Here is an 18,488-nt window from a genome sequence, read left to right as displayed (position 1 = left end):
ATACAAGATTTGGGGTGGCAGTCACTGAAACAAAGGCGGTTTTCTTTTCGGCGAGATCTGTTTACGAAATTTCTATCACCAACTTTCTCTTATGAATGCGAAAATATTTTGTTGACACCGACCTAGGTAGGGAGAAATGATCATCATGATAAAATAAGAGAAATCAGAGCCCGAACGGGAAGATTTAGGTGTTCCTTTTTCCTACGCGCCATTCGAGAGTGGAATGGTAGAGAAGTAGTATGAAAATGGTTCGATGAACCCTCTTCTAGGCACTTAAGTGTGAATTGCAGAGTAACCACGTAGATGTAGATGTAGATGTAGAGATTGCATGTACAGGTGACATTTATTTCCACGGCATCTAAGTGCTAACCAGTATTACCATTAATCTAACTCCAGTTAGGAATCAGACCTTCACAAGTTAGTGGCATTTCGCTATTGCGATCGATCTGAACTTTTGCTGTACTGATCTGCGAACGCACGTCAGTGAGTTTATTCTGTTTACTTATTCTCTGTACCGGAAAACGAGTTTGAGAAATTCTCCCACAGAAATACTTTTGCACCTTACTATTAACTATGTTACTTACACCGAAGAGCCAAAGAGACTGGTACACCTGCCTAATATCGTGTAGGGCCACCACGAGCTGCCCATACATCCGTAAGAGTACGAGGGGGTGAAACAGCACGATGCGAGGCATCCCAGATATGCTCAATAATGTTCATGTCTGGGTAGTTTGGTGGCCAGCGGAAGTGTTTAAACTCAGAAAAGTGTTCCTGGAGCGACTCTGTAGCAGTTCTGGATGCGTAGGCTGTCGCATTGTCTTGCTGGAATTGCTCAAGTTCGTTGGAATGCATAATGGACATGAATGGATGCAGGTGATCATACAAGATGCTTACGTAGTTGTCACCTGGGCAGAGACGTTTCAGGGGTCTCACATCACTTCAGCTGCACACCATTACAGAGCCTCTACCAGCTTGAACGGTCCCCTGCTAACCTGCAGGATCCGTGGATTCATGAGGTTCTCTCCATACCCGTACACGTCCATCCGCTCGATACAATTTGAAACGAGACTCGTCCGACCAGGAAACATGCCACCAGTCATCAACAGTCCAAAGTCGGTGTTGACTGTCCCAGGCGAGACGTAAAGCTTTGTGTCGTTCAGTCATCAAGGGTACATGAGTGGGCTTTCGGCTCCAAAAGCGCAGATCAATGATGTTTCGTTGAATGTTTCGCCCGCTGACACTTCTTGATGGACCAGCATTCAAATTTGCAGCAATTTGCAGAAGGGTCGCAGTTCTGTCACGTTGAACGATTCTCTTCAGTTGTCGTTGGTCCCATTCTTGCATGATCTTTTTCCAGTCGCAGCGATGTCGAAGAGCAGACGTTTTACCGGATTCCTGATATTCAAGACACATTCGTGAAATGGTCATACGGGAATATTCCCACTTCATCGCTACCCCGGAGATACGGTGTCCCATCGCTCATGCGCTGACTGTAGCACCACGTTCATACTCACTTAAATTTTGATAAACTGCCATTGTAGCGGTAGTAATCGATCTAACAACTGCGCCAGACACTTGCTGCCTTATATAGGCGTTGCAGACTGCAGCGCCGTATTCTGCCTGTTTGCATATCTTTGTATTTTTATGCCTATATCAGTTTCTTTGGATCAAATGGTTCAAATGGCTCTGACCACTATGGGACTTAACATCTGAGGTCATCAGTGCCCTAGACTTAGAACTACCTAAACCTAACTAAGGGCAGCACACACATCCATGCCCGAGGCAGGATTCGAATCTGCGACCGTAGCAGCAGCGCGGTTCCGGACTGGAGTGCCTGGAACCGCTCGGCCATGCCGGTCGGCTTAGAGCAAAGATTCTGTCAACAATTGTATTCTGTGTTTTGTATGTGTGGGTGTGGATGTATCTGTGTGTCGCTTGGATCATGTCAATCAGACGTAAGGAGATAAGCTAGCTGCCTGATATTTAGAATAATTACATTCGCTCAGGTTGGAAGTTACACCTGGTAAGTGGAATTTGACGGAAGAGAAGTGGCATCGTTTCTGTCTACATTCTGTTGTGGTGGCCACGTGGGGGTGGTGATACAAAATCATTAAGTATCTGTGACATATGGTATACTCCTGCTGTCGGAGTTAAAATACATGGTGCCAGGAGAGGATATTGATTCAAATCATGTTGGTTAATTTCCGTCGGAGCTATTGCAGAACATGTTAAGTGGTTAGAAACTCCATGAACTTTCATGACAGTGTGCTAACCAATATGGAAGCAGCAGTGGCGACTAAACAGTCAGCAGTCAGAGAAGTGAGAGACAATTAAGACTGTTACAAGAATATTGCACTGAATGTGTACTGACTTTGTTTTTTCTCATACCACGGAACTTGAAAGTAAGTGTCTAACAGCTTGAACTAATTACTGTGCTTGGAGGATATTGGGTTGCCTTGTGACCTGTGTTTTTCTCATACGGTTTCACAGAACGTATATGTAAATAATTGTGTAAAAGTTTTGTTTAATTAGCTTATGTAATGCAGTTTCGTTTTTTCAGTCTTATTTCGCTCCAGTGAGGTTAGGCCAGCAGGTAGTTGGATTTCACAAAAACTAGAAAAATAAATCTCGCCAAATTGTTAAACTTTGTGACAAATCATTTCCTATGTATGAATAAAACAAAACTCATAAAACTGGACAAATTTGTAAAATATTTATAACTCGGCGTCTGAAAAAAGTACTAGATCAGCCCATCATTGTGGAAGATGAACTTACACCTACTTTCTGTGTCTTAGACTTAATGTAGCATTGTTGTCCTGAACTATCGGGTAACTTTGTGATAATTAATGTGTATTTCAAACTCCTAGCACCTAACTGCACATAAAAACTACATTCCTATCAAAACTGAAGCTATAAAGTTCCATATATGTGGAATTCAATGTCACAGTACATATTGTAAAAATGTCCTTAAGTTGCCCACTTCTACGCTACCACTCTTTTTCTCATTCCTAGATAATTTTTCTCTCTACAAACTGCCCAGCTGAACAGTTTTGTTCCGTTGTTCAAGAGGCCACCTTTCCCCTGAGCGTTTTTAGAGGAAGTAGTAGCAGTCATTTAGCTCCATGATTGCCTGGGGATATACTACTCAGGCACAAACCTACATTCCTGAACAAGCCTGTTGCAACTGACTTGTGGCTGCTGGATAGAGGTAGTCCACTAACGATAGTTGGCCCTCAGCTGTCGCACACTCCACCGCCATGTAGCACACCTTCAGTTTTCTTATATTTTTATTCAGGTTTTTAGCGCTCTTCCAGTATCAGCGATTATCCAGTTTACCCATTATATGCGCCGCCATTAGATGGCTAGCGAACATCAACACCATACCAGATTCGCCTAAACCGCAGCAAGCACAGAATGGTCACGTTTGCTGGGATTCGCGTTACAGAGAGCGAGTGGGTTTTGAAATGTCAGAGACGCGTCGCGCCACACACGACTTTGTATTTGTCTCACAAGGGGAGCAAACGGCAAGTGGACTTTTGTAGTTTGGTATTGTGAAGTTCAGAACTCAAATACACCTCTTTCAAAAAGTTCGATGCAACTCTAAAAAATTCTCGAGAAAATCGTTTTTTAAGTTTTCCGATCACGTCTAATATTTTTCGACAAACAATGTGGCTCTGTGGTAGAGTGCTCGCTCTCTTGGTGAAGGCGGTGGGCGGGGGGGGGGGGGGGGGGGGAGGAGGGGGCGGTTGAATTGAAATCCTGTCAGATCCAGCTTTTAAGTGGAAATACATCTTTTATGAGTATTTGCGTGAGGCGTGAAATAGTAAAAGACAGAAAAAATAATTTTTATTTTTTTAGCTACACAATCTTCGTTAAAATTCTTTTACACGGCATCGGTAATCAAGAATTTTTGTTTGTAATGAATACTGGATTTCTGTGTCCAATATACAATTGTTGTTGTTGTTGAGGTCTTCAGTCCTGAGACTGGTTTGATGCAGCTCTCCATGCTACTCTATCCTGTGCAAGCTTCTTCATCTCCCAGTACCTACTGCAACCTACATCCTTCTGAATCTGCTTCGTGTATTCATCTCTTGGTCTCCCTCTACGATATTTACCCTCCATGCTGCCCTCCAGTGCTAAATTGGTGATCCCTTGATGCCTCAGAACATGTCCTACCAATCGATCCCTTCTTCTAGTCAAGTTGTGCCACAAGCTTCTCTTCTCCCCAATCCTATTCAATACCTCCTCATTAGTTATGTGATCTACCCATCTAATCTTCAGCATTCTTCTGTAGCACCACATTTCGAAAGCTTCTATTCTCTTCTTGTCCAAACTATTTATCGTCCAAGTTTCACTTCCATACATGGCTACACTCCATACAAATACTTTCAGAAATGACTTCCTGACACTTAAATCAATACTCGATGTTAACAAATTTCTCTTCTTCAGAAACGCTGTCCTTGCCATTGCCAGTCTACATTTTATATCCTCTCTACTTCGACCATCATCAGTTATTTTGCTCCCCAAATAGCAAAACTCCTTTACTACTTTAAGTGTCTCACCTTCTAATCTAATACCCTCAGCATCTCCCGACTTAATTTGACTACATTCCATTATCCTCGTTTTGCTTTTGTTGATGCTCATCTTATATCCCCCTTTCAAGACGCTATCCATTCCGTCCAACTGTTCTTCCAAGTCCTTTGCTGTCTCTGACAGAATTACAATGTCATCGGCGAACCTCAAGGTTTTTATTTCTTCTCCATGGATTTTAATACCTACTCCGAATTTTTCTTTTGTTTCCTTCACTGCTTGCTCAATATACTGATTGAATAACATCAGGGAGAGGCTACAACCCTGTCTCACTCCCTTTCCAACCACTGCTTCCTTTTCATGCCCCTCAACTCTTATAGCTGCCATTTGGTTTCTGTACAAATTGTAAATAGCCTTTCGTTCCCTGTATTTTACCCCTGCCACCTTCAGAATTTGAAAGAGAGTATTCCAGTCAACGTTGTCAAAAGCTTTCTCTAAGTCTACAAATGCTAGAAACGTAGGTTTGCCTTTCCTTAATCTAGCTTCCAAGATAAGTCGTAGGGTCAGTATTGCCTCACGTGTTCCAATATTTCTACGGAATCCAAACTGATCTTCCCCGAGGTCGGCTTCTACTAGTTTTTCCATTCGTCTGTAAAGAATTCGCGTTATTATTTTGCAGCCGTGACTTATTAAACTGATAGTTCCGTAATTTTCACATCTGTCAACACCTGATTTCTTTGGGATTGGAATTATTATATTCTTCTTGAAGTCTGAGGGTATTTCGCCTGTCTCATACATCTTGCTCACCAGATGGTAGAGTTTTGTCAGGACTGGCTCTCACAAGGCTGTCAGTAGTTTATATATATATATGTAATATACAATTAGAAACAAGAATATGTGTATTTTTCATAAAAATGACTATTAGATACGAGCACATATTTGATGAATACTCCATTTGAAAGACAAAGGTATTCGAGCTAAATGGAAGAAAAAGTAATGACCCAAACGAGCCTCGAATTAAGAATTACCAGACTTGTCTACCTTATGTATTCTTCACTGCAGGAACATGAAACTGTTTTTAAAACTTGCTCAGTCTGGATGGAACCCAGGTCTCTCACACAGCGAGAGAGCACTTTATCCACTGACCGCCCACGCTACTAGTCGTAAGATACCTACCTTATTTCATTGTAGCAAATGTGTTCGGAAAATTTCAAAGTCGATTCTGTCGATAATTTTTTTAATTTGCAGTAGACTGCTTTCGAAGAGGTATATTTGAGTTCTGAACATGACGTACGATAAATGCAAAAAATTACAAAAATCCGACTGCTGTGTGTTTCCATTCTCAGCTGTGGATATAGTTAACACCGAGAATCAGTAGGGCAGCTGTGGTGGCATGTGTGCATTATTACGTCTGATAGATCTGTGCCGTTAGTTTATGTCGTAGCACTAATTATTCTGTTTTTATGTTTTTATTTCAGGAGAGAGGTATGTTGGGTTTTACGGATTCCGTCGCCCACTTCTGCTTGTCCGTGACCCTGAGCTGATTCGCCACATCCTTGTCAAGGATTTCGGGACATTCCACGACAGAGGACTTTTCATCGATGACGAAGAACCTCTGAACAAACATCTCTTTGCATTGGGAGGAAAGAAGTGGCGCCAGCTGAGGATCAAGTTAAGCCCTACGTTCACATCCGGCAAACTGAAGGGCATGTTCAAGGTGAGTCGATGCGCGACTCGTCAGCTGTTGTTTACTGATGTAGATCAAAGAGCTTTTCTGCAAAAACTGTTCTTGGAAGTTTCGAAACTTTCCCTTATGTAGAGAATGCTGGCAAAGCGGTCGATGACAATAAAAGCCTGTTTGAGCACTGTTTGGAGCCTATAGGTTCTGTATCGATTATCGCTGCCTTAGGATATGGTCTTTTCAAAACCTTACCGTTCAGTCGTCTTACTTTTCTTGCTGGTATACAACTGTTTCGCTTTAGCGCACACTGGTGTTCCAATAGGCATTGGAAACTTCATTTACGTCATGCGCTTCAAAGGTGCAAACGGAATATAAATGGAACCTCGCCAGTGCGGAATTACGTCAAAAACTCGCCTACTGTCCGCTCACAGCTAGATCCTCTCAGAAGGTTCAAAGTCTCACACAAATGTCCCATTCTACTCGTGTGCTGTCATCAAAGTCTTAACGGTCAGTCCAAATCACTGTGAGGTTAGGAGTGAAATGCGACCCAGGACACCAGCTCACAGTCTGCCGAGCAGAGCTGTGCGCCAAAATATACGTCCTAATAACATAGTAGCTCGTTAAAATATTAGTGTAATGTTAGTTTCGGCATTAGGTCAATTCGGTATGCAGATATTTTATTATAAATACACAGTGCCACTTACATTTGCATGCAGTTCTTCTTTTTAAAATAACGGTTGGTCTTGGTTATATGGGGATACGAGCACTGCTAACATAACGGGCTATTACAGAAATCAAAATTAAATGTGGTGCAATCGTTATAGTATCACACTACATAATGTGATCCTCACATAAAAGGTTTTTGTTCCGTAGAGCAGCATATAGCGGTATATTTTGACACCCTACATCGAACGCAATTACAGAGCGCTCTTTACGGTATGATACAATTACAGATATACATTGTGCAACATCTGAATATGTTTTAATACAGTGTAATTATAGGATAGCTGGTAGGACAGCGTTCTGAGAAGCAGTCTATGAGCAATGAACTCGATACAGATAAAAGAAATTAAATGGTACATAACGGTGGAGCTACACCATTATGGCAAATAGGAAGATATTGAAAATACCTTCCTTATAAAACTTTTAACGGACCTGTTTGTAATGCTTTATTACATGTTAGAGAACGAGGTTGTGATTTTTGTTCTGTTTTCCGCTAGAGGAAGTTTCGATCCTTTCTTTTTCAAAAGATTATAGCTTGGAAAATATATTGCGCTCACAATTTGTGTTGAATCGATTGCTGGATAATTTTTTAAAATCCTTGTCCATTGTTCGACGTTACATTATTTGGAACTGTATCATCTATGAGGATCACTCCAAAAGAAATGCACAATATTTTTGTGAAAATAGAGATTTCATTTTTCATGTGTGAAAGTTTTGCAGTGTGTAGTACATCCTTCGCGCTTGTTTTCAAACTTAGTTCAACCTGTTCCCGTGAGTGGGGCCTTCACAGCATGTCTTCAAGATGGCTGCTACACTTGACGTTGGATATGTTTCCAGGATGTTGACAGTGCCTCACAAAGGAACAAGAAAAACAGTATGCAGCAAATGTTTGGAACAGTACGAGAAGGGTGGAGATGAATTTCTTGGAAGAACTGTGACAGCTGATGAAACATGGCTCCATCATTTTTCACCAGAGACGAAGAGGCAATCAATGGAGTGGCATATGCAAATTCACTCAAGAAAAAAATTCAACACCACACCTTCTGCTGGAAAAGTTACGGCTACCGTGTTTTTCGATTCCGAATGACTCTTGCTTGTGGACATCATACCAAGTGGAACCACCATAAATTCTGATGAATATGTGCCGACACTGAAGAAACTTCAAGCTCGACTGAGTCGTATTCGACCACATCGGCAAAATCAGGATGTTTTGCTGTTGCACGACAATACACGGCCACATGTCAGTCAAAAAACCATGGAAGCAATCACAAGACTCGGATGGACAACACTGAAACACCCGGTTTACAGTCCTGACCTGGCTCCATGTGACAATCATCTCCTTGGGAAACTGAAAGACTCTCTTGGTGGAACAAGGTTTGAAAATGATGACTCCCTTGTGCACGCTGCCAAACAGTGGCTCCAACAGGTTGGTCCAGAATTTTGCCGTGCGGGTATACAGGCGCTGGTTCCATGATGGCGTAAGGCAGTTGAGAGGGATGGAAATTATGAGGAGAAATGAAAATATTGTTCCTAACGGATGTAGTTGTAAAACTTTCAACCATGTAAAATAAAAGATGGATTTAAAAAAAACAGTGTATATTTCTTTTGGAGTGACCGTCGTACATGTAGTCCTACTCAGTCTATCACTATGATCTTTACCGATTACGTCTTCAGTTGAACTGTTTACCTATTTTGTTCCTCTTCTATCTGGGTTCTGATTTGAAAGGTTTTGTTTCCCTTGCGCTAATATTTTTCCACATCGCGTGCATCTTTTTTGTGTATTCTTTAAAGGCCAGATAAGTCTCAAGACACTTTGTGAGCTACCATCCTGTTTTGATACAAGTAACTCACGAACGTAAAACACGTAGCATTCTGGCTCTAGTGACCAGTCGCACACAGCTGCAAAACAATTTCAATTTTTAAACGATGACAAGTTGATAATGTCTTTGCAGATTTGTTAACTACGATTTAATGAAAGAAACGTAGCTGGTGTTTTTTACAACAAAGAAGCTAAGTGCCACAACGAATATCTTTGAGTTTCACTGATTTATCCTTTAAAAATACAACTGTTATAGTGGTACTAGTTATTTCAGTACACTTTAACTGGCAGCCAGATTTATTGCTGACCCAAAATATCTTCACAACAGACGGTTAGTACTTAAAACCGCTAATGTGTATTAACACATTTCTCTACAAAACTTTAAAGCCAGCCTACGTTCACATTTTCTAACAAATTCTAAGCACAGATGGGCTCATTGAAAGTCCCAGAAATCGACTAGTAGGCCTACATGTCCATTTTCCGTCAAAAAATCAATCACAAACTTGACTACTTGTGTCCTGGAGACAGAGGTCCTCACCCTTTCGACGCTAAACACAAAGTCGCCAATACGCTGGAGTCTGCCCCACTGGCTACTCTCGCCTGCCATCAGTACAGGCTGCCTACATTGCCTAGCCCCCACCATCTCTTATTACAAAAAGCCTCCAGTCTCCAAGGGCCTAGGGCATACAGAGGACGTGCGTACACCTCGGAACCGTCGGTATTATACTTAATCAGTGTCATATCTGTGGTAGGAAAGGATCAGAGGTCCAAGCACTAATAGCAAGCAATGAAGATCAAATCGTTAAAGGTTCTGAAAGCTGTCTAAAGCCGGAGATAAGTCCAGGCGATATTTTCACAAAGGACCTAACTGTGTTTAGAAAGGATAGATTAAATACACAGTTGATGGTGGCGTGCTTGTTGCTGTTAGTAGTGTTTTATTTTGTAGAGGAACTGAAGCGGATAGTTCCTGTGAGTTAGTGGAGGCTATACTTGACTGTCAGGATAAATTAATAATTGGTTTCTTTTACTGACCCCTAACTCAGGCGAATCTGTTGATCTACAGTTAAAAAAACTTGAATCACATTTCAGATATGTTGGTGGTAACTACAGTCTGCCCTCGACACGTAGGCGAAAACATATATTTCAGGTCGGTGGTAGGAATAAATCATCGTCCTATATTGTACTAAATGCTTTGTCCGAAAATTATTTTGAGCAATTAGCTCAGGAGCCCACTCGATTCGTAAATTGGTTGCGATAACTTACCTGACCTCTTCGCAATAGTACATCCCCGGCGATTGCTCACAAATAACCCTGGGTTCGGTGTGGGCCCGCGGTTGGGTGGGTGGACTGCTGTCGCCTGTTGTGGGGTTGTGAACCACTGAGGGGTACGGGCGGGACGAAACCTCTCCGTCGTTTCTAGGACCCCAGTTCAAAACACAATACACAAGCATATATCAGGTGTGGGTTGAATTCAGATAAATAGTACTGACGACAGTTGAGAGATTTGTGCCGCATGAATTAATAAGAGAAGAAAATTATTCTCAATCGTACACAAAACAGGTCAGAGCAATATAGCAAAAGCAACGACAAAAATCATGACAAATTTAAAAGAATGCAAAATCTCCAGAATTAGTGACGTTTTAAACAAGCTCGAAATTTTGCGCTCACTTCAATGCGATATGTTTTCAATAGTTTTCACAACAAAATCCTATCTTGCAAAAAAATCCATAGATATTATACAGCAGCGGCAAACCATAATCAATAACTTCACTGCGCGATACAAATAGTAATATTACCGAAAGCAGTGCCACTAAAGAGGAGTTCACCACACACGACAAAGTAAATATTCCAGAATTTGAATCAAGAACAAAAAATGGGTCAAATGATCACCGTAATAAAACGTGAGAAATCAGAGCTTGCATGGATGTATTTTGGTGTTCGTTAATCCCGCGCACTGTTCGAGAGTGCAAAGGTAGAGAAATAGCTAGTGTGGAGGTGGTTCGATGAACACTCCGCCACGCACATAAGTGTGAATTGCAGAGTAATCGTATAGTTGTAGATGTAGTTTGCTTCCCACTGGCCCCAGCTATATCGTCTTCTCCTTAGCATGGTCACACCATCCCAGTGACGAGCTTTATTATTACACAATTTTTCACAACTGTGATCCAGTTGGCCTACGCCAATTAAAAAGAGCTGTGTAATAGTTCGCTCTCCAACACTGACTAAAAACACATCAAACACTAAGTATTAAAAATGAATGACGCTTCATAAAATATTATACCAACAAAGATGGTTCAAATGGCTCTGAGCACTATGGGACTTAACATCTGAGGTCATCAGTCCCCTAGAACTAGAACTACTTAAACCTAACTAACCTAAGGACATCACACACATCCATGCCCGAGGTAGGATTCGAACCTGCGACCGTAGCGGTTGCGCGGTTCCAGACTGAAGCGCCTAGAACAGCTCGGCCACACTGGCCGGCTGAATCAAGAACAACTAATATCATCAATAACTGAGAAGTGGATATCTTCGGAGTAGGAAAGCAGCTTAAATCACTTAACAAAGGCAAGTCTTCCGGTCCAGATTGGGCACCGATTACGTTCCTTTCAGAGTATGCTGATAGAATAGCACCATACTTAACAATCCTATAAAACCGCTCGCTCGACGGAAGATGCGTAGCTAAAGACTAGAGAGTTTCATAGCTCACATCAATACCCAAGAAAGAACACAGGAGTAATCCCACTAATTACAGACCCATATCACTAAAGTCGATTTTTCTGCAGGATTGTAGAACATACACTGTGTCCGAACCTCATAAATTACTTCTAAGGTAACGGTCTATTGTCACATACAACGGATTCAGAAAATATCGTTCTTGGGAAACATAGCTAGCTCTAAAGAGCTAGTTATGTTTCAAGAAACGAAGTAATGAGTACTGTCGACAGGGGATCTTAAATTGAGTCCACATTTCTAGATTTTCAAAAGGCTTTTGATACCGTTCCTCAGAAGCGGCGTCTAATCAAATTCATGTCTTTGCTGTATCGTCTCAGTTGTGCGACTGAATGTCTAATTTCCTGTCAGAACGGATCCGAAGAAACTGCAGGAAGGCCATCGAGTAAACCGGAAGTGATATCTGGTGTTCCCCAAGGAAGTGTTACGAGCGCTCTGCTGTTCCTAGTCCATATTAAGGATGTAGGAGACAATCTGAGCAGCCCTCTCGCGTTTTTTTACAGATAAAGCTGTCTAATAAAGTCACCATAAGATTAAAAACAGCTGCGAAATGATTTAGACAATACGTCTGCATGGTGCGAGAGGTGGTAATTGATTTTATATAATGAAAAGTGTGATTCCATCCGGGTGAGTTCTGAAAGGAATTCGGTTCGACGATAAACCACGCAAACTTAACGGCCGTAAATTCTACTAAATACCTAGGAATTACAGTAACGAACAACTTCAATTGGAGCTATCACATAGATAATATGATGAGTCAGGCGAACCGAAGTCTTCGTTTTATTGACAGAACGCTTAAAAGATGTAACAGACCTGCTACAGAGACTGCCTACACTACGCTTGTCCGACCTCTTCTGGAGTACTGCAGCGCGGTATGGGATACCTTAACAAATAAAACTAACAGAGGGGATCTAAAAGGTTTAAAGGAGCGCAATTCGCTTTGCATTATCGCGAAATAGGGGAAAGAGAGTCACATATGACATGCGAGTTGGGGTGGTAGTCATTAAAACAAATGCGTTTTTGGTTGAGACGAGATCTTTTCGCGAAATTTCAATCACCAACTTCTCCTCTGAATGCAAAAATAGTTTGTTACCGTCCACCTACATAGGGATAAATGATCACCGCAATAAAACGTGAGAAATCAGCGCTTGCATGAATGCATTTTGGTGTTCGTTAATCTCGCGCACTGTTCGAGAGGGCAAAGGTAGAGAAATAGATAGTGTGGAGGTGGTTCGATGAACACTCCGTCAGGCACATAAGTCTGAATTGCAGAGTAATCGTATGGTTGTAGTTTGCTTCCCACTGGCCCAAGCTATCGTCTTCTCCTTAGCATGGTCACACCATCCCAGTGACGAGCTTTATTATTACAATATTTTTCACAACTGTGATCCAGTTGGCCTACGCCAATTAAAAAGAGCTGTGTAATAGTTCGCTCTCCAACACTGACTAAAATCACATCAAACACTAAGTATTAAAAATGAATGACGCTTCATGAAATATTATACCAACAAAGATGGTTCAAATAGCTCTGAGCACTATGGGACTTAACATATGAGGTCATCAGTCCCCTAGAACTAGAACTACTTAGACCTAACTAACCTAAGGACATCACACACATCCATGCTCGAGGCAGGATTCGAAGCTGCGACCGTAGCGGTCGCGCGCTTCCAGACTTAAGCGCCAAGAACCGCTCGGCCACACCGGCGGCTTATACCAACAACTTTTATATTGTCACTAACCTAATACATAAATATCTTGCGCGTTTTTAATATCAAGAACTGTTAGTTAAATGAGGAAAATAAACTTAGTTAGCCGACCGCTGTGGCCTTGCGGCTCTAGGCGCTGCAGTCCGGAACCGCGGGTCTGCTACGGTCGCAGGTTCGAATCCTGCCTCGGGCATGGATGTGTGTGATGTCCTTAGGTTAGTTAGGTTTAGGTAGTTCTAAGTTCTAGGGGACTGATGACCTCAGAAGTTAAGTCCCATAATGCTCAGAGCCATTTGAACCATTTCAAACTCAGTTACATCTCCATGATGTGATCTGTGCATTAAATGTTGGTAAGTGTGAAATGGTGGGCGGTGGGAATTACAACCCAGTCATACTTGGTATGCTTCTCGTGTTGAGACTCGATGTTGCCTGCTGCGAACGCTAAGCATTTCGGCCACTGTTAATGGCACAACATAGTCTGTCCGAACGATGGCAACTGCTTTTTTTTCCAGAGAAATTCACCAAACATCCTCATCTACATCTACATGGTTGCTCTGCAATTCACATTTAAGTGCCTGGCAGAGGGTTCATCGAATCATTTTCATACTACTTCTCTACCATTCCACTCTCGAAACGCGCGTGGGAAAAAGAAACGCCTAAAGCTTTCCGTTAGAGCTCTGATTTCTCTTATTTTATTATGATGATCATTTCTCCCTACGTAGGTGGGTGTCAACAGAATATTTTCGCATTCGGAAGAGAAAGTTGGTGATAGAAATTTCGTAAATAGATTTCGCCGCAAAGAAAACCGCCTTTGTTTCAGTGACTTACCATACCAGTGACACTCTCACCCCTATTGCGCGTTAACACGAAACGAGCTGCCCTTCTTTGCACTTATTCGATGTCCTCCGTCAGTCCTACCAGGTAAGGATTCCACACAGCGCAGCAGTATTCCAGCAGAGGGCGAACAAGTGTAATGTAGGCTGTTTCTTTAGTGGGTTTGTTGCATCTTCTAAATGTTCTGCCAACAAAGCGCAGTCTTTGTTTCGCCTTCCCCACAATATTATCTGCGTGGTCTTTCCAGTTTAAGTTGCCCGTAATTGTAATTCCTAGGTATTTAGTCGAATTGACAAATGGTTCAAATGGCTCTAAGCACTATGGGACTTAACACCTGAGGTCAACAGTCCCCTAGACTTAGATCTACTTAAACCTAACTGACCTAAGGACATCACTCACATCCATTCCCGAGGCAGGATTGGAACCTGCGACAGTAGCAGCAGCGCGGTTCTAGACTGAAGCGCCTAGAACCGCTCGGCCACAGCAGCCGGCTCGAATTGACAGCCCTTAGATTCGTGCAATTTATCGTATACCCAAAATTTTCTTTTAGTTCCCATGTGAATGACCTCGCACTTTTCTTTGTTTAGTGCCATTTGCCACTTTTCGCACCATACAGAAATTCTCTCTAGATCATTTTGTAATTGGAATTGATCGTCTGATGATTTTACTAGACGGTAAATTACAGCATAATCTGCAAACAATCTATGGGGGCTGCTCAGATTATCACCTACATCATTTATGTAAATCAGGAATAGCAGAGGGCGTATGACACTACCTTGTGGAACGCCAGATATCACTTCTGTTCTATTCGATGATTTACCATCCATCACTACGAACTGTGACCTCTCTGACAGGAAATCACGAATCCAGTCACACAACTGAGACGATACTCCACATGCAGGCAATTTGATTAATAGTCGCTTGTGAGGAACAGTATCAAAAGCCTTCTGGAAATCTAGGAATATGGAATCGATCTGAGATCTTTTGTCGACAGCTATCATTACTTCATGGGAACAATATTTTCTGGATCCGTGTTGGTTATGTACAGGGTGTCCAGAAAAGGACTCCCTGATTTCAAAATTAAATATCTCGAAAACAAAGATCGATAGAGGAATGGAGTAAACGGTATGTTTATTGTGAAAGCTGTAAGAAGTTTATACAGCAGTTTGAAATAATAGTTACAAAAGCTGCTAACAGATGGCGCTGTAATCGCCATACGTAATGCCTAGTATAAATAGTGATCCGAAGCCCAGAGCGATCAGTTCCACTATTGAAACGTGAAAGGAGGTTAGCGTACCGAAGGAAGAGATTAAAACCATGTACTCCACTGAGCAACGCGTTTTTCTATTGCTAGAGTACCACAGGTTAGAAGAGAGTCCTACGGCAACAAGGCTAAGTTTTCAAGCACGATTTAATGTTCCAAAAGGACCCGATGCGAAAACCATTCGTACGCTCTTCGCAAAATTTCTACGAACAGGCAGCGTAACTGATGATCTAGTGGGGCATGTTGGCCGCAAGCAAACCGCAGTTACGCCTGAAAATATCGCCACAGTTTCTGGAATTATTCAGCGAAATCCAATGTCATCCGTACTGAGAAAGAGCCTACACATGTTTCCATTCAAAATTCAAACACACCAGGCCATACCCGTACAAGCTGTGCAACAAAGGGTTGCCTTTGCTAATCAGATGCTCACAATGATTGATAGTGAAGGATTTGATGTTCGCTGCATCTGGTTTACAGATGAAGCACACTTCCACCTGAATGGATACGTGAATAAGCAGAACTGGCGATTTTGGGGTTCCGAAAAGCCATATTGGTGTGAAGCGAAACCCCTGTATTCTCCTAAAGTTACTGTGTGGGCTGCAGTATGCAGAAGAGGCATTATTGGCCCTTTTTTCATTTGAGAAACGGTCACTGGTGCGCGTTACTTTGCAATTTTGGAACAATTTGTCGCCACACAGCAAGCGTTAGAGGATCGACCAGGTACTGAATGGCTTATGCAAGATGGAGCCCGACCACATCGGACCGAACAAGTGTTTCGCTTTCTTGAGGAATACTTCGGGAATCAAGTCATTGCTTTGGAATATCCCAAATTTACTGGTGCAGGCATGGATTGGCCTCCATATTCGCCGGATTTGACTCCCTGTGACTCTTCTTTGTGGGGCACAGTGAAAGACATGGTCTACCCGAAGCATCCCGCCACGCTGGACGAGCTTGAATTGGCGATCTCTGTGACATGTGAATCCATTTCGGTTGAGACACTACGAAATGTGATGGCGAATTTCATTCTTCTTTTGCGCCACCTCTGTAGTGCCAATGGTGAACATCTTGAAAACATTGTGATGTGATTCTTTGCAAAGATTGTTTTCATACGATTATTTCATTTATGTATGCTGATATGAGCTGTACAGCCTACAGCGCCATCTGTTAGCAGCTTTTGTAACTATTATTTCAAACTGCTGTATAAACGTCTTACAGCTTTCACAATAGACATACCGTTTACTGCATTCTTCTATCGATCTTTGTTTTCGAGAAATTTAATTTTGAAATCAGGGAGTCCTTTTCTGGACACCCTGTATTTCAACTACGTGAACAGCACACTGAAGATACATTTTTTGAATGAATAGATTTGCAAACATGTTCATAACCTTACGCTGTGCTAGTTCTCTGAAGCGTGCTGTTCTGCTACGGACGCTGGTAGTGACGTGGTACGTATTTCTGTGACAGACGATCCAGGACTGCGGGCGCGAGATGGCCGACGTAGTGGGGAAGATGGTGGACCACGGGGAGTCGGTGGAGGTTCGAGAGCTGATTGCGCGCTTCACCACTGACGTCATCTCCTCCGTCGCCTTCGGCCAAGAGTGCAACTGCCAGCGGAATCCTGACCACGAGTTCCGACAGTGGGGACGCAAGATCTTTGAGCCTTCTGCGCGTACGGCCATCGGTTTCCTTCTGACCTTCCTCAGTCCAACGTTAATGAACTACCTAAGGTGAGACCTGCAACACTTAATTCCTGTAAATAGATCCATTTGATGTAAGGGGAATGGGAGATCCTCATGGTAGAGTGAGTGAGACGCTGTATTCACGCTGCAGAGAGCGGTATTTAAGTGTCCGCTCAGTCTTCCAAATTTAGGTTTTCTGGGAGTTCTACACGTCGCTTTCGGCAAATGCTGGAATGCTTCCTTGAGAATGACACCTCTGAATTAGTTCCCAGTCCTCCTATAATCCGAGCCTCTTCGTCGACGGAATGTCGAACCCCAATAGGGCATTTATGTTACAGAAAACATTCTGCGTTTCACTAACTTGGCTTACGGCCGCTGTCTTGCTACTGATTCTGCTTTTCAGATCCTTGAACAGGAACTTCCGCATGCTTTCTTCCCCATACCTGGATTTTAAAGTTTTCTCCAACCTAGGAACTTTCAGAGAGCCCTTACCGATGAACAAAGTAAGCGCATATGGACTATGAGACCAACTGAGTGATTGGATTGAAGAGTTCCTAGATAACAGAACGCAGCATGTCTTTCTCAATGGAGAGAAGTCTTCCGAAGCAAGAGTGATTTCAGGTGTGCCGCAGTGGAGTATCGTAGGACCGTTGCTACTTACAATATACATAAATGACCTTGTGGATAACATCGGAAGTTCACTGAGGCTTTTTGCGGATGATGCTGTAGCATACCGAGAGGTTGTAACAATGGAAAATTGTTCTGAAATGCAGGAGGATCTGCAACGAATTGACGCATGGTGCAGGGAATGGCAATTGAATCTCAATGTACACAAGTGTAATGTGCTGCGAATACATAGAAAGACAGATCCTTTATCATTTAGCTACAATACAGCAGGTCAGCGACTGGAAGCAGTTAATTCCATAAATTGTCAGGGAGTAGGCATTAGGAGTGGTTTAAAATGGAATGATCATATAAAGCTGATCGTCGGTAAAGCAGATGCCAGACTGAGATTCATTGGAAGAATCCTAACGAAATTCAATCCGAAAACAAAGGAAGTAGGTTACAGTACACTTGTTCGCCCACTGCTTGAATACTGCTCAGCGGTGTGGGATCCGTACCAGATAGGGTTGATAGAAGAGCTAGAGAAGATCCAACAGAGAGCAGCGCGCTTCGTTACAGGATCATTTAGTGATCGCGATAGCGTTACAGAGATGATAGATAAACTCCAGTGGAAGACTCTGCGGGAGACACGCTCTGTAGCTCGGTACGGGCTTTTGTTGAAGTTTCGAGAACATACCTTCACCGAGGAGTCAAGCAGTATATTCCTCCCTCCTACGTATATCTCGCGAAGAGACCATGAGGATAAAACCAGGGAGATTAGAGCCCACACAGAGGCATACCGACAATCTTTCTTTCCACGAACAATATAGAGGTATTCAAAGCACCCTCCGCCACACACCGTCAGGTGGCTTGCGGTGTATGGATGTAAATGTAGATGAAGATGTGCACTTAATGT

General features: G+C 42.5%; 1 protein-coding gene across 1 annotated transcript in view; it reads left to right on the top strand.

The window, feature by feature from the left end:
• The window catches only part of LOC124798199 (cytochrome P450 6k1-like), a 67,497-nt gene that overhangs the window by 16,328 nt on the left and 32,681 nt on the right, over window positions 1–18,488 (top strand). Inside the window, exons 3-4 of the mRNA XM_047261500.1 lie at window positions 6,009–6,247; window positions 16,755–17,017. Coding sequence (XP_047117456.1) covers window positions 6,009–6,247; window positions 16,755–17,017 — 502 coding nt within the window. The remainder of the gene's footprint in view (window positions 1–6,008; window positions 6,248–16,754; window positions 17,018–18,488) is intronic.

This window comes from Schistocerca piceifrons, chromosome 5 (assembly GCF_021461385.2).
Source record: "Schistocerca piceifrons isolate TAMUIC-IGC-003096 chromosome 5, iqSchPice1.1, whole genome shotgun sequence".
In the NCBI taxonomy this organism is placed as follows: Eukaryota; Metazoa; Arthropoda; class Insecta; order Orthoptera; family Acrididae; genus Schistocerca; species Schistocerca piceifrons.
Note: the sequence above shows the minus strand (reverse complement) of the source record. Positions and strands in the feature narration are given on the sequence as shown.